Source organism: Eublepharis macularius, chromosome 3, assembly GCF_028583425.1.
Source record: "Eublepharis macularius isolate TG4126 chromosome 3, MPM_Emac_v1.0, whole genome shotgun sequence".
Classification (NCBI taxonomy): domain Eukaryota; kingdom Metazoa; phylum Chordata; class Lepidosauria; order Squamata; family Eublepharidae; genus Eublepharis; species Eublepharis macularius.
In genome coordinates, this window is record NC_072792.1 from 146,295,211 (window position 1) to 146,310,075 (window position 14,865).

The window sequence follows — 14,865 nt, forward strand, 5'->3', positions numbered from 1 at the left end:
TCATCTGCTCTCCCTTGGTGTAAACTCCGGTTCATTTTCCAGTTATTTCTCACCTTGACTCTACGTCCTGCTCCACTCTGCCTTTCAGTTGTCACACCTCAGCCTCTTCACCTTCTGCCTCCAAAATTATTCATGTCACTTCAGCCATGGAATGTCTTTCCTTAAATCCCTACATTAGTTCCCAACTGTTTGTCAACATCCTCAAAACCTTCTAAGGCTTTGCATCCTTTATCTGGCTCTAGTCTACTATCCTGATACTTCTTTGTCTACAGCTTTTGTTTCACCAGCTCCATCATTCCTTCTCTCCTTCAAGTCTCCTTGAACAGCTCTGTCCTCTGTTCCTCATCAGCTCTTATGCCTGGAACTCAACCTTAGAACTTCTTTATGATTCTGCTTCTCCCTGTTCCTTCAAATACCTCCTCAAAATGCACTCTTCTAGGCAGCTGCTGGCATATAACCTCTTAATTCTCAATCTCAGCTGAAATTGCCTACGCTCACATAACTGAATGCACATATTCTCTCACTGCCACTTTCACCTCCATCTTGTAAAATAAAATGCTATATAACTAATAAAAATAAAAAATGAATAAGAATATAAGATCAAATAAAGTCAAGACTGGAAAAAAGATACAAGTGCTGACTACTGAAGGCAGGAATTCAAGTGTAAGAATGCCCCCGTGTTCATCCAGATGATCCTTCCTCATTTTATTCCTGTCGTTCTCACCTCTTTCTTTGGGGGGGGCATGGTATCCTTCCTTCTTTGTCAACATGTGGCAAATATGTGACTAAAAGCCAACAGCGGCAATATATTTCAATGCATAAGCCACAAAGAATTCTTATTTCTGAGGCCACCAATTGCTATTCTTCAAATCAGGCCAAAGATTAAAAATGAACAGATGTCCAAAGTAGTTCTTTAAGGCCCATAACTCTCTCAGGGCTATTAACTCAAATCCTTTAAGTTCTGTATCTGTCTCTTTCTCACACATACACAAATGTGCAAAGAAAAGAAATTCACTTTTCCATGCTAAGAGGTTCATCATGGAAAAATCAAGAATGAACTAAGGCATTCTGCTCAACCTATTATGCAAATATTATGGAATCCAGTAGTTTTGATCTTGGGGAAAAGGCTGCACTCCCTATGGCTTTCATCTCCCCTACATCGGAACAGTAAATGTTTTGCCTATACACAGGATGGGCTTTTAAATAATTGTCTCATTAGATAGAGGCTATTTAATGGGAAATGGCACTTCCTCTCTGAAACCATAGCAAAACAAGGACAATTAGGGGAAAATAAGCAACAAAATGTGGCACATATTTGCATAGAGATGTGGTCACTCAGAAGACAGCAATTACAACATTTCGTGTTTAGTTATTGTCATGTCCTTTTTTTGGTATGTTTCTTTTAATGTCACAGAATTAGCTGTGTCCCCATATGGGAAAATGGCACTGATTTAATTAAAACAATTCAGACACCACGCAAGAATGTTACACTACAATGGTTCAGAAAAGTGCCATTTTATCATGTAGACAAAGATCCAGACTGCTAATTGGATATAGCTGTGCTCACAGATGTAAACTGCAGCTAGTTAAGCAAGGGTCCTGTTGTTGGAATGTTGAAGAATGGGACTGAAAGTGACACGGGGATGCTAGTTTCACTGTGTCCTACATGGATATCCACAGTTCCACAGAGGCTGGGTAACTAGCATGTTTTGTTTTGCTCCTGGTAAGGAAGATATTCAAAAGATGGTGCTGACTGAAATTATTGACTGGCTAGCCAATGCACATTCAATTTCTCAACAGACATCTTGATTTTGGTGAGATCCTTGAGCTTGCTCAGTCTATCATGGATTGGTTAATGAACCCTACTAAGGCTTCCATTGACTGTAACAAAAGTCATGTGGTCAAGGATAACATGAGGTTTACCTATTTATCTATTTAGTAGACTAACACTGAAATCCTAAGCAGAGTTACTCCAGTCTAAGACCACTGTGGGCTTAGACTGGAATAACTCTGCTTAGGATTTCAATGTAAATGCTTTACAACCTATATCTAGTCCTGGTGTAAGCTCAAGGTAAACATACTTTCCAATTTCACAGCTATTATTATTATTTATTACATTTCTAACCTGCCCTTGCCACAGCAGTTATAAAATACAATACAAATATTAAACAACAGTTCATAAAAACAACAGTTCAAATCATAAAATCCACAGATAACAACTGTCCAAAGACATGGTCAGTTCCAGGTTCCTGCCCCCAACATACAGGGGGAGGGAAGCAGACAGATAGCGTACTGCAACCCATATGTGGGTTAGCTAACAAAGGGCACTACATAGCCTCATGCTGTACCCATACGTCGGCCAGCTGGCCAGTGGACACTGGCTGTTTTCACACTGTCTATAAATCGCGCGAGACTCACGGAAGGCTGCCGGCTTCCTTGCGTGATTTTTAACACCATCCGATTACAAAACGCCGTAAATCACTGTTTGTGGCATTTTGTAAACAGACGGCGTCAAAAATCGTGCGAGAGCCGACAGCCTTCCGTGAGCCTCCCGCGATTTATAGACAGTGTGAAAACGGCCACTGTATAACCCCACACTTGGTGGGAGACCGGTGGGAGGCTCAGTAAGGATCTCATGCCTCAACCATATGCCTGGCGGAACATCTCCGTCTTACAGGCCCACTGAAATGATACAAGATCCTGATGAGCCCAGGTGTCCTCAGACAGAGAGTTCCACCAGTTTGGGGCCAGGACTGAAAAGGCCCTGGTCCTGGTTGAGGCCAACCGAGCCTCCCTGGGGCCAGGGACCACCAGCAGATGTTTTCCAGCTGATCGGAGCATTCTCCGGGGTATATACGGGGAGAAGTGGTCCCTCAGGTATGCTGGTCCCAATACGTTTAGGGCTTTATAGGTCAAAACCAGCACCTTGAACCGAATCTGAAATTCCACTAAAGAACTGAAATGATGGGCTGGATCCTGTAGATCCATTCTGCTAATGTTTGTGTTTTCTTTTGCCTCAAGGAGCCTTCCCTGTTGCAAGAGGAAGAGTCTCTTAAATTAGAGTACTGATCTTCCATTCATGGGATGCAACCCAATGAATCAGCAACAAAGCAAGTTCATGTCTCCCCAGAGATTGTATCTCAAATTGTCCTCTCTTTCCCCATTTATAGATGAAGAAAGCATAAGACATGTTCTCAATCAGCTATGCCAGGGTTTTCCCTTCTTGCTATCACTGCCAGTGCAATGGGGGCTGAACTTTCCTTTTCCCCTTGCTGATCTAGTAATAAAGGTACTTACAATTCACAGTGACTCGGACTTGTTTGACATCTGCTGTGGAAACTTCATTTGCGGCTTTGCACTCGTACTTGCCCGATTGCTCTCGCGTTATCCCCAGGATCTCCAAAAACTCTTCATCACCTTCAAATTCTCTTGCTAAGAAGAGATAAAGATACATTTTGGTTATTTAGATGCAAAAGACCCAGTTCAGTTAGTTGAGATGATGCTGAATTGTGCATCATGTATGAATGCTTGAGTGGAGGAGATATAAAATGAAGAGTTCTGCAGAACAGGCTTTGGTCTTAATAGCTAGGACAGAGAAGGCAACCTGAATGATGCAGAGCCCTTTTTCACATGTTACATGTGGATAGAGGTTTGCCAGCCAGTTCAAGCATAATCCTTGATTGGTTTCCTAAGATTTCTGATGACTATATAATAATCTATTTGAAAATACATAGACTGACCAAGTTTTAAGTGCCACAGGAGCAAGGGCAGAGAGAATAAGCGTCTGCTTCTGTCAAGCCCAACTAAGAAGTATGACATAACATCTTAGTATAATTTATTATGAGTTGCAAACAGAAGTAACAGAATATGTGCACAAACCCTGTGTTTACATGCATACAGGCTGTTATATTTGCAAGGACAACATTATTTCGTGTTGTCCTTGCTACCAAGAAATTACTGCCTGCTGTAATTGTTTAACCTCAATAATCCACTGATAAACACAGTATGCATTATGATTAGGGAGGTGTGAATCCTCCTTCATCCTCAGAAACTAGAGTCAGTCTTACCAAACTCATTTTGGCATTCTTCAATATTTATCAAATTAACTTCAAAATCTGGAGACTGCCTAGCAACGGGTGGTAGTCATCAAGTACAATGATAAAAGGAAACGTCCAAAATGTTGCAAGCCAGTATTTCTTGAAGAGTGTCAACATGCCTAATGCCAGGACTCTACTTCAGAAGAGTAATTTTCATAAGAAAATAGACTAGTTATTTGGGCCTATAGATTCTTTTCTAAGTTCTGAGAGATTCGTGGCTGTATAAAAATACATACAGACTCTATGATAAAATGTGCTGTTTGGATTTGGAGTATTTACATTCCATAGCACTTACATTGGACTCTGATCTTAAACTGCAGTTTTAGGATGCTACAAGATGGGGACCCATAAGGGCTTGTGGGTGAGAAGTTCTATTCCCTCCTTCAGTTGGTCCCTGCTTTCAAACCTGCTGTTCCATCTCTGCTTGACTGCTCCTATTCCCCCTCCACTCTTTTCTATTACCCAAGCCATCCATCTTCCCAATATTTTCTCTTCTCCCTTTGTAAAACTACATATCCAATGTTTCCTCTGCTCAGCCACTCACTTCAGCCATAATCAGCTCATTTGCCCACTCAACACTTTCTACTCTCATGTACCATTTTCAGTAATAGAACACCAAGATGCCTCCATGGGATTTTGCCCATGTGCTGTGCATGTGCAGCTGTCCCTCTGCCTGTTTTTTTTTTAGCTCACCCATTTTAAAAACCCTTTTAGTTTTCCTCTCCTGCAAACCAGGGGTTTTCTGTTGGTGTGCAGAATAATATACCTTAGCCTTTGCTAAGACTGTCGACTGCAGGTTGGAAATTCCTAGAGATTTGGGAGCAGTGGCTTGTGGGGGGGAGGATTGGAGGGGAGAGGGACCTCAGCAGGCTATAAGGCCATAGAGTCCCCCTCCAAAGCAGCCATGTTCTCCAGGGAAACTGATGTCTGTAGTTTGGAGATGAGATATTTCCAGACCCCACCTCAATGTTTCAACTGCAGTCCTTCGTATATTTTTCTCTTTTAGGTTTTTTGGACTGCAGAGAGAGCCATGTTTGGATATTAGATATATGATGTACATGCATAGGGACAGGCTGTAAATGTAGCTCAAATGTCTTCAAAGTTTCTATTGCAGCTGCATGTACCACGGAATGAGAACATCAATTTCAAATTAAAACAAGCCTGCTCATTCAAACATGTGAGTTGTTTCAGTAGAAACAACAAAGGATTAAAAAAAGATCAGTAAAATGTGTTTTACAAAAAACATAAAACTAAGGTACCCATCCCACATCATAAAAAAAAAACCTATACTAACGTCTTTGAATTTCCCAATTCTGCACAGCAAATGTCTGTCAACCTGATGGAGGGATTTCAGTAAGACAAATCAAGATCTCTATATGTGACTGTAGCCAAAAACAGAGATTTAGATGCTTCCCATCCTGTGAATGAGGGCATTAGCAGACAATGCCTCAATGGTGATATCAGCAATGCCCATCCTTAGAAGCTTCTGTTCCCCTTGGATTCCCCACAATAGTGCCACTCTCTGAAATTTCTATTTAATTTATTGGCATGGGTGTTCTGCGGCATATAAGCCAAAAATCATTAGCCAGCTCAAACTAGCTGAGTGCAACAGAGGATGAATGAAAGGCCCTGGCCAAAACTGGAGTTTTGAGACTGACTAATCTTTGACCAAAATATTCATTTGCAGTTCCTTCAATCTGGCTGTTTAAAACAACTACAACAACAACAAAATCAATGAAAAAACCCCCCAGTTCTTAACTGTGCCATTTATAGATGAAGGGTCATTTTCATTTGTGAGGTTTGCAAGAGCAGCCAAAAACCTGAAGAAATGTTTCAGGGTTTGAAGGGTCCTTAAAGCACATCATCTGGTCTTCTATACTGGCCCACATTTCAATTTCTAAAAGCTACCAGACTGATGCAAAGAAGAATAAGTATCTGTACATTGCACCCACTTTTTGGAGGCAGAGTAGTTTACTGTGCAGAGGGACAGAGTAACTGTCCAAACACAATGTAGGAATTAATGTGATTCATTACTGGAGAAATCCTGAAAAAGGCTTTCTCTAGTAAGACAGACATAATCCTACAGTTGGAGCTCTGAGGGCAGCTTCAGACATTTGAACGGAGAACAGCAAGTTGGCTATGTTTCCTCCTCCATCCCTTGTTTTGAACGTCCAAACTGAGCAGATGCATCTCTCTGCATGGTGAGATCTGTATGCCACACATGACGAGACATCACAGTGGAAAGATGTGCATGCTCAGCTTTGGATGTTAGAAAATAAATATGGAAAGAGGAAATGCAACTCCCTTCAGTCACCTCTTTTTGAGTGCCCAAAGCCTTTATATATATATATATATATATATATATACACACATATATATATACACACACCCAAAGTAAAAAGCAGGAATGGGTAGCCACTAGTAGGGTATATGTAATATACAAGTAATAATAACAATATGGGGGCATTTGCTTTCATGTACTTATATGTACTTATATGTACACTTCACCTGCAGCATCACAGTTATGATTCCAAGTATTTCACATGTATTAACTCAGTAATCCCTCAGCAACCCTGCAAGATAGGTCAGTGAGCAAAAATTAGATGTGGTGGCTTGCCCAAGGTTTTGAATTCATAGTAGAAGCAATATTTGAACTGGGAACTTGCTAGAAGAAAAATAAGTCTATTATGATGCAGTCCTATGTTATTATTCCTGTTGAAGCCTACTGATTTTGAATGAGCCGACTTACTCGGCATACGATCGCGCTGCTAGCCACTATATGACTCTAGCTTTCAGTTCATTTACTTTCTTTGTGGTCAAACCACTTGTATTACTTGCTCAAGAGGATCTTGTAATACAATAACCAAAAAATCCACATTGTGTCAAATACAAGGAAACAACTGGGAGTGTACTTCCTTTCCTTTCATGAAGCTACCCACTTTCTGGGATTCTCAGTGGTATAGGCATTCCTAGACAATGGTGATAGCCATTGCTAGAAATGTCATCTTCCCATCTCCCCTGCCACTGAACCCCCCCCCCCCCGCGCACACACAGAGAAAATTAGGTTAAAGTAAACGAACATCAGGCATGCAAAGATCTATGGCACGTTCTCAGGGTGAATGTTCCCACCAGTGTTCTCCAAGGCAGAGTTTCACAGGGCCTTCCTGTAACATATTCAGTCACGGGGTTTGGGGATCATTACAGCAGGGCTGAGCAGGGTGGGTGGGAGTTCTTAGGCCTCAACATTCCGTGTAGCCCTGACTTTATTCTTTGAGTGCTGCTGCTTGTTGTTATTGTTGCCATACTTATATTTTTAAAGTGCTTGCAGTATGCCCCAAGCTATACAAGCACAGAATTTTAAACTGGGCTTCAAAGTGTTTTGAAATCTAAGATGGAAAGAGTAGATACTCAGAAGAACAGAAACATAAGGAGAGATGGGAAATAAAATATATTTATAATTTTCGTAAACCAATATTTATTCAGGAGGATGAAGCTTTGATCTATACACTGAATACAGCTATGAAAAACAATTCAGACATAGCCCTTTTTCCAATTATGTCTACTAAAAGCAGAACTATTTTTATTTTGAAATTCAGTAAAGTGTGGTGCCATATCACAGTAATAAGAAACAAATAGACACAGTTGGGCATTGTATCTAGACTTCTTTGCAGAGATTCAGTGTTATTTGCACCAATTCTCTTCAGCAGGCAGACAACGTGGGTCTTGCTAGTTCCCGTCTAAAAGTCTAAAAGTGTTTGTAGGCTATCTTTGCGGAAGAGGGAAATGAATGGTAAGAAGAACAGAGTCTGTCTGCAGGGATGCATTAAATTGTCAAGCTCAGGAAAAAGAACCAGCAGGGAGTTTGTTTGTTGCTATCCGTTTTATAGCAGCAAAGGAAGATGGAAGAAGGTAGACATTTTGGACAATTCCCAGAGGAAGTATCTGGGTTTGCATTATTTTACAACCAAGTTGGGAGTATCACCTGCTTACTGGCATTTTCCATTGTTGTAATTCAAGATGGCCTGCCCACTGTGTATTCACCAAATATTTCCTTAGTTTAGCTTTGTATGTCCCAAGTGATGGGTGTTTCTTCACCACAGTCCTAAGGCAAAACGATTCAGCATACAAATACAGCTGACCTTTACAAAATTGACCTTTTCTTAGTGACATCTCATAAATCCTGGTTATACTACTTTGCCAGTCCCTCTCATCTTGGGGATTATACTCTTTAGAGACTCCTAGATTGATAGTTATCACAGCCACCTTTGGGTGTTACAAAGTCAAGTCATACTTTTGCCATCTTGATCAGCATAATGCATCTTGCTGTGGAGGCTAAAATGCACAGCACAGAGCTTCTAGGCTGAACAATTAACAGTGCAATCCTAAATCAATTGAGTTCAATAGCCTTAGAATGGTGTAAAACTCTGCTTATTTATAATTACTCTGTATATCTACTGTTTGACCAAGGATGACATATGATTATACTTAGTAATAGGTTTTGGCAGAAATGATGAAAATTGCATGTTAATCTGCCTGCATTCGTACAATGTCCTACTCTAAATAGTCCATATACTGAGGGCAAATCCAGAGGGCCTTAATTTGGGAGAACGGATATCCAATCTGACATCTGAGGCACTGGTCTTCCACCAGTATCCCACACAGTAGGGTTGCCAACTCTGGGTTGGGAAATTTCTGGAAATGAAGCCTGAGGAGGGAAATCTCAGCAGGAATGTGATTCCATAGAATCTACACTCCTAAACTGCCATCTTCTCCCAGTGAACTGTCTTATGTAGGCTGGAGATCAGCTATAATTCTGGGAAATCTGCAGGTGCTACCTGAAGGTTAGCAAATCTAATAGATGATTGCCCCCAGGGCTTTTTTTCAGCAGGAACGTGGTGGAATGGAGTTCCGGAACCTCTTGAAAATGGTCACATGGCTGGTGGCCCCGCCCCCTGATCTCCAGACAGAGGGGAGTTGAGATTGCCCTCCGTGCTGCTGAGCGGCATGGAGGGCAATCTAAACCCCTCTCTATCTGGAGATCAGGGGGCGGGGCCACCAGCCATGTGACCATTTGCGCCAAGGGCAACCCACAGAGTTCCGCCACCTCTTTTCCCAGAAAAAAAGCCGATTGCCTCCAAAGAAACATTAATAACTGTAACTTGTACAGGGATTTAAGATGCCCTCCTCTTTCCTCTTGATGGCATATATGGGGAAAAAACTAATCTTACTTTCAAGAAAACAGATGGCAACCTTTGTTAATAGATTCAGCAAGGGACCAGGAAAGCCAGCCAAAGAGAATCCTGAGGGGAAAGGTAACTATTTTGCCCAGAGATTCTTAGTGCATTCCGGCTAATAGATTATGGTTGAACACTGCCCTCTTCACATGCCCTGGATGTCAATTATACATAGTATATACACAAACACACACTTCACTTTCTCATGTCAACTCCCAGGCACACTTGGAGCATTCTTTAAAACACACAAAGACATAAACAACTGGCACCTTTTGTATAGACACATCCACTCCAACCAAAACCTCTCAAAAATATCCACAAATACAACTTCAGATAAGACCTTCACAGTGCAATGCTAAGACAAGACCTTCATGATTTACAACATCACACAGTGCAATTACACCGACCGAGTCTTGAACCAATATATTTGCAAATATATTCATATAGTCTCCTGTAATTTTACTTAAGTGTCAATTCTCAAGACCCATGTGGGTCAACTACATTTTTCTGGTAATATTTGAAGAGTATTTTCATATCTGAAAACACGTGGCATACATCTAATTAGCCAGTACTCCAGACTGGGTGAGGGTCTTTGACAAACGGTAATGCTTTGCCATCAAAACCCTGTGTGATCTTGAAGGGAGATGCTCCCGTAGAGCTATGAACGCTATTGTAGCAATATTCAGTGAACACCAAAAAATCAGTCCAATTATCCTGTTGATAATTAATATAACATCGTAGAAATTGCTCCAACACCTGAGTAACCCTTTCGGATTGCCCATCGGTCTCAGGGTGATATGCTGAACTCAGTCCTTGAGTCATGCCAGTTACTTCCATCAGCTCCCACCAGAACTTGGCAACGAATTGTCGGCCCTGATCCAACATTACTTTGTCAGGAAATGAATGGAGCCTGACCACGTGCTTCATGAATAAGGTGGCCAGCATCTTGGCTGTTGGCAACTTAGAACATGGGATGAAATGGGCTTGTTTGGAAAACAGATCCACCACCACTAGAATCACCGTTTTCCCTTTGCTCGGAGAAAGGTCAGTAATAAAGTTCAAAGATACTACAGACCATGTCCGGAATGGGGTTTCTAGTGGTTGTAATAGTCCTGGAGGTTCCCCCCCTCTTTTTGCCCATCAAACAGATCTGACATGTGGACACGTATTGCGATACATCCTTCCACATTCCTGACCACCAAAACTGTCATTGTATTAACTGCAGCTTTTTTAAATAACCGAAATGGCCAGCCAACTTAGCATCATGACCGCACTTCAATATCTTGCCCCCACACCCCTGGCGGGATATACATTTTGTCATTCTTATACCAGCAGCCATTCTCTCCTTTTTCTAAGTCCTTGGGCAGTCCCCCCTCCTTTTTTAGTTCTGCCTTAATTTTCTCTTCCCATGGCGGGGGGGGGGAGGGGAAAGGCAGTCTGCTTTCGCCACTTGGCTCCTGGTGACCACAGCCCCTCCCAACTGGACTGGGGAAAACATTGTGTCCACCACTTCTTCCCCTTGGCTGTCATACTGGGGGAGGCAGGACAGCGCATCAGCCAAAAAATGTGATTTCCCAGGGAAATGTTTAAGTACAAAGTTGAATCAGGAGAAAAACTCTGCCCATCGTAGCTGTTTTGCTCCCAGCCTGTGGGGCTCTCGTAATGCTTCCAGATTTCTATGATCAGCCCACACCTCAAATGGTACCTTAGCCCCCTCCAGCTAGTGTCTTCACATACTCAGGGCCAGTTTGACTGCTGCCATCTCCATATCCTACATCACCCAGTTCCTTTCAGCCTCCGAGAATTTCTTTGACACATAAGCACAGGGGGGCATTTTCCCATCCTCCCCCTCCCTGCAGTACTCCTTCCATAGCGACATTGCTCATGTCTACCTGAATCATGAGCGGGCGACTCTCATTGGGATGGCACAAAACAGGTTCACAGGTAAAGCAAGCTTTTAACTCCTCAAAGGCTGCTTGGCATTCCCTAGACCAGGCTAGTTTGGTGCTTGGTTTCACTTTCCCAGCGCCCTTCCCCTTGGTTTTCAGTAAGTTTGTAAGTGGCAAGGCAACTTGAGCAAAAATTTTTATGAAGGGTTGTTAGAAGTTAGCAAACCCCAGAAACGACTGTAACTGCCACTGAGTTTTAGGGGCTTTTCATCTGAATACCACCTCAACTTTGGTCGGATCCATTCCTAAGCCCCTTCCCGATACTCAGTACCCCAGAAAATCCAGCTCCTCATTATGGAATTCACAGTTGGACAGTTTCATATACAGTTTGTGTTGGTACAGGGTTTTCTGCACCTCCCACACCAATTTCACATGGGATTCATAGTCCTCTGTATACACTATCATGTCATCAAGATAAACAATCACCCCCTTATAAAGGTACTTGTGTAGAACTTCATTAATTAAATTCATGAAAACTCCAGGGGCTCCTTGCAACCCGAAAAGCATGACTCGATATTCAAATTGCCCCAGGGGGGTATTAAAAGCTGTCTTCCACTCATCCCCCTCCTTTATTCTCACTTGGAAGTATGCATCTCGGAGGTCCAGCTTTGTGAATATCTTTCCCTGAGCTGCTACCCCCAACAAATCTCTCATCAAAGGGATAGGGTAGGCGTTCGACATCGAGACTGCATTGATTCCCCTATAGTCTGTGCACAATCACAAGCCCCTGTCCTTTTTCTTCCTGAACAACACTGGGGCAGCATGTGGGGAGCTAGCTGGCTGTATGAAACCTTCTGCCAGGTTTTTATCAATGAACTTACAGCCCGGAAAACCCCCAACAACCAACTTACATAACTCTGCTCTTTCTCCCGGGCTTATTGAGTAATTTTTTCCCTTTGGCAATTTAGTCCCTTGGATCAACTTTATCGCACAATCCGTAGCTCTGTGAGGGGGGTAACTCACCCGCCTCCTCCTCTTCAAACACCTGACTTGGGTCCTGATGCTCTGAAGGAATGCTTTCCCTCTCTTCCATAGTTAAACAGTCCCTGAGAGGGGGGAGGGTCTTGGCCCCACTTGGCATCCCATACATGTTTTTGGCACGCTTCAGAAGGGAAGCACGGTTCACCAGCCTTCCACCTCACATAGGGGTCATGGTCCCATAACCATCTTACTCCCAACACCAGAGGGAACTTGGTGGCCGGGCTGACCACAAAAGTCCTTTCCTCCCAATGTCCCCCCCATTCCCACTGGGGTGGGCTCGGTTTCATAACTAGGGACAGTCCCCTTCATGTCCGTCCCGTCCATTTGTACAAACATCAGAGGCTCAGGTAGTTTCACCACCTCCAGATCCAACCCTGTCACTAGTGCAGGAGCGATAAAGTCTCTGCTGCACCCCAAGTCAATCAAGGCCCTTACTTTGATATTCGTCCCCCTCTGGGAGTTTAATAATGCTCCTTTTGGAGCATTGAAAAACAATGCTCCTCTTGAAAAACAATGCTCCTTTTGGTCTCACCCTCTGCGGCACCAGAACTTCCGTGACCCGCAGACTGGTGCTCTTCACAGCAGGTCTCTGCCGTTTCCTGTCGGTGATCCTGGTTTCCTCTGGCTGCCCAGTGAGGGTTCTCCACTCGAGTTGTCTTTCTCCTCCTCTTGCCCATTGGCCACCCCTGCCATTTCCTTCCTTGCAGTCGATCAGGGCTTCACCCTTGAGCGTCCCTCTGACAGCCTCCTTGGCTTCGGCTCTCTCTCCGGCCGGGTCTTTTCCTTACCCGACCATTCCTCAGTGAAACAGCCTGCTTCCCCACACCTCTGGCACTGGCTCCATTTCCCCCTCCGACCCTTCTTGCTCAGGGCGACACTGACTTGCAACTTCCTTCGCTCCTGGGGTTGTGCTTCTGGTACACTTCCCCACTGGCCGGCTTGGTGCTGTAGCCTCAGCCACTTCAGCATTTGCTCCTGATTCTCAGTCTCACAGGCCAGTTGAATCCATCCCAGGAGCATTCTGGGGTCATCCTGCACCAGCACTTTCCCCACCAGGTTGGGGTTCAGGCTGGTTCTGAAAATCTCAACTTTCACCCCCTCTGTCCAGTCCCTCAGCTTGGCCACCTATTTTCAGAACTTAGCGCCATATTCCCGAACTGGGTGGTTGCCCTGCTTCAGCCCACACAGGCGGGTTCTCCTCCTCTCCTCCTCGAGAGGATCCTTGTACTGCTCCTTTAGAGCCTGGATGAAAGCTTCCACGCTTCCCAACTCAGGAGCTTGCAATGTGTACAAAGTCACATACCACTTAGCTGCCGGGCCTCCCAGCCATGCACCTATATAACTTACTTGGCTGGCCTCATTTGGGAATGTGTGCCCCCATTCCCTCAGGAATTCCGCTACTTGTACAAGGAAATATTCCAACTCATCAGAGTTCCCTTTAAAACGAGCCTCCAGTCTGCAAAGTTCTAACAGCTGCTGAAGCAGTGCTCCTTCCTCTGGTTGTCTCGGGGCCCCTCTTGGTGGCAGCCCTTCTCCTCCAGGGACAGCAGGTAGCAGTGGTGGTAATGTCGGCTCTCCAGGTGACCCTGGTAGGCTCATTGCCTGCATCATTCTGTGAGTCCATCCGGTGAGGGCCAGGAGGTCGCACCTCAGCAGCTGCAGCTGTTCCCGGAGTGCGGCCACTGGGCTTTCCGTTGCTATCCCTGTCTCTCGGCCCTCCACCTCCCTTTCACAGAATCTCTTCCCCAATAACAGACTCCATCTGCTTAAGTTTCCCCACTGCCGGTTCCTCGGTTCCTTCGCCTTTGCAGACGAGCCCTCTGAAGACTTCCAGTCAGGCAGCATTCCCTCCAACCAATTGAAGAAACTGACATCCCAACTGGGGAACCTTTGAGGGGTTGGTTCCTCATCCTCTACCAACGCCTCTGTGTTGGGCCCACATGGGATCACAGGGTCTTTACATAAATCCTCGGGGGTCACTGGAGTTCCGTTACTCCCTTCCTCATTACTCTCACTCTTGTCCTTGGCCTTGGTGGAGACACCATTCTCTGGGTTCCCTGTCTCCACTCTGAAGGTTTGTTGGAACTGGTGTGCCTTTCATTGCTCTTTTTGGTCCTTCCTCTGGCCATACAAAGAACATGATATCCATCCTTGGGGTGTTGCACCCAGCCAGTGTAGGAACCTGGCTCCTAACTTGGGAATTGCCCCAGCCTCATGCGCCTCACCTATCTCTTCGGCGTTCCCATGAGGTCTTTAGGTAGTCCCTCAGGTTCTTCAGGAGTTCTGTAATCCCCTCCTTTTGCCATGCTGCAGGTAAAGTGATCTCACCGGTTTCCTCTGGTTCCAAGGGAAGGAAGAGGATTCCAGGCAAAATGTCAGGCCTGGCTAGGGAATTCTCTCAGACTCTCCACTTCATCAGACTCAGCTGTATGAGTTAAAGATCTTTATTAGGAGCAAAGTTTTCCCAGAAAAGTTATACCCCCCCAGTTCAGATGACAGTCAGTTGAAGCTGGTGCAGAGCTGCGAAGCACTATAATCCTGGCAGAGATGCAGAGTCGAGTTTCTCAAGATCAGTTCCTAGACACTCAGTCCCAGCTGCACTGA

The 14,865-nt window shown here is 44.2% G+C and overlaps 1 protein-coding gene across 1 annotated transcript in view; it reads right to left on the reverse strand.

Moving 5' to 3' along the window:
- Window positions 1-14,865, reverse strand: part of LSAMP (limbic system associated membrane protein) — a 658,501-nt gene that overhangs the window by 47,403 nt on the left and 596,233 nt on the right. Inside the window, exon 4 of the mRNA XM_054973823.1 lies at window positions 3,298-3,432. Coding sequence (XP_054829798.1) covers window positions 3,298-3,432 — 135 coding nt within the window. The remainder of the gene's footprint in view (window positions 1-3,297; window positions 3,433-14,865) is intronic.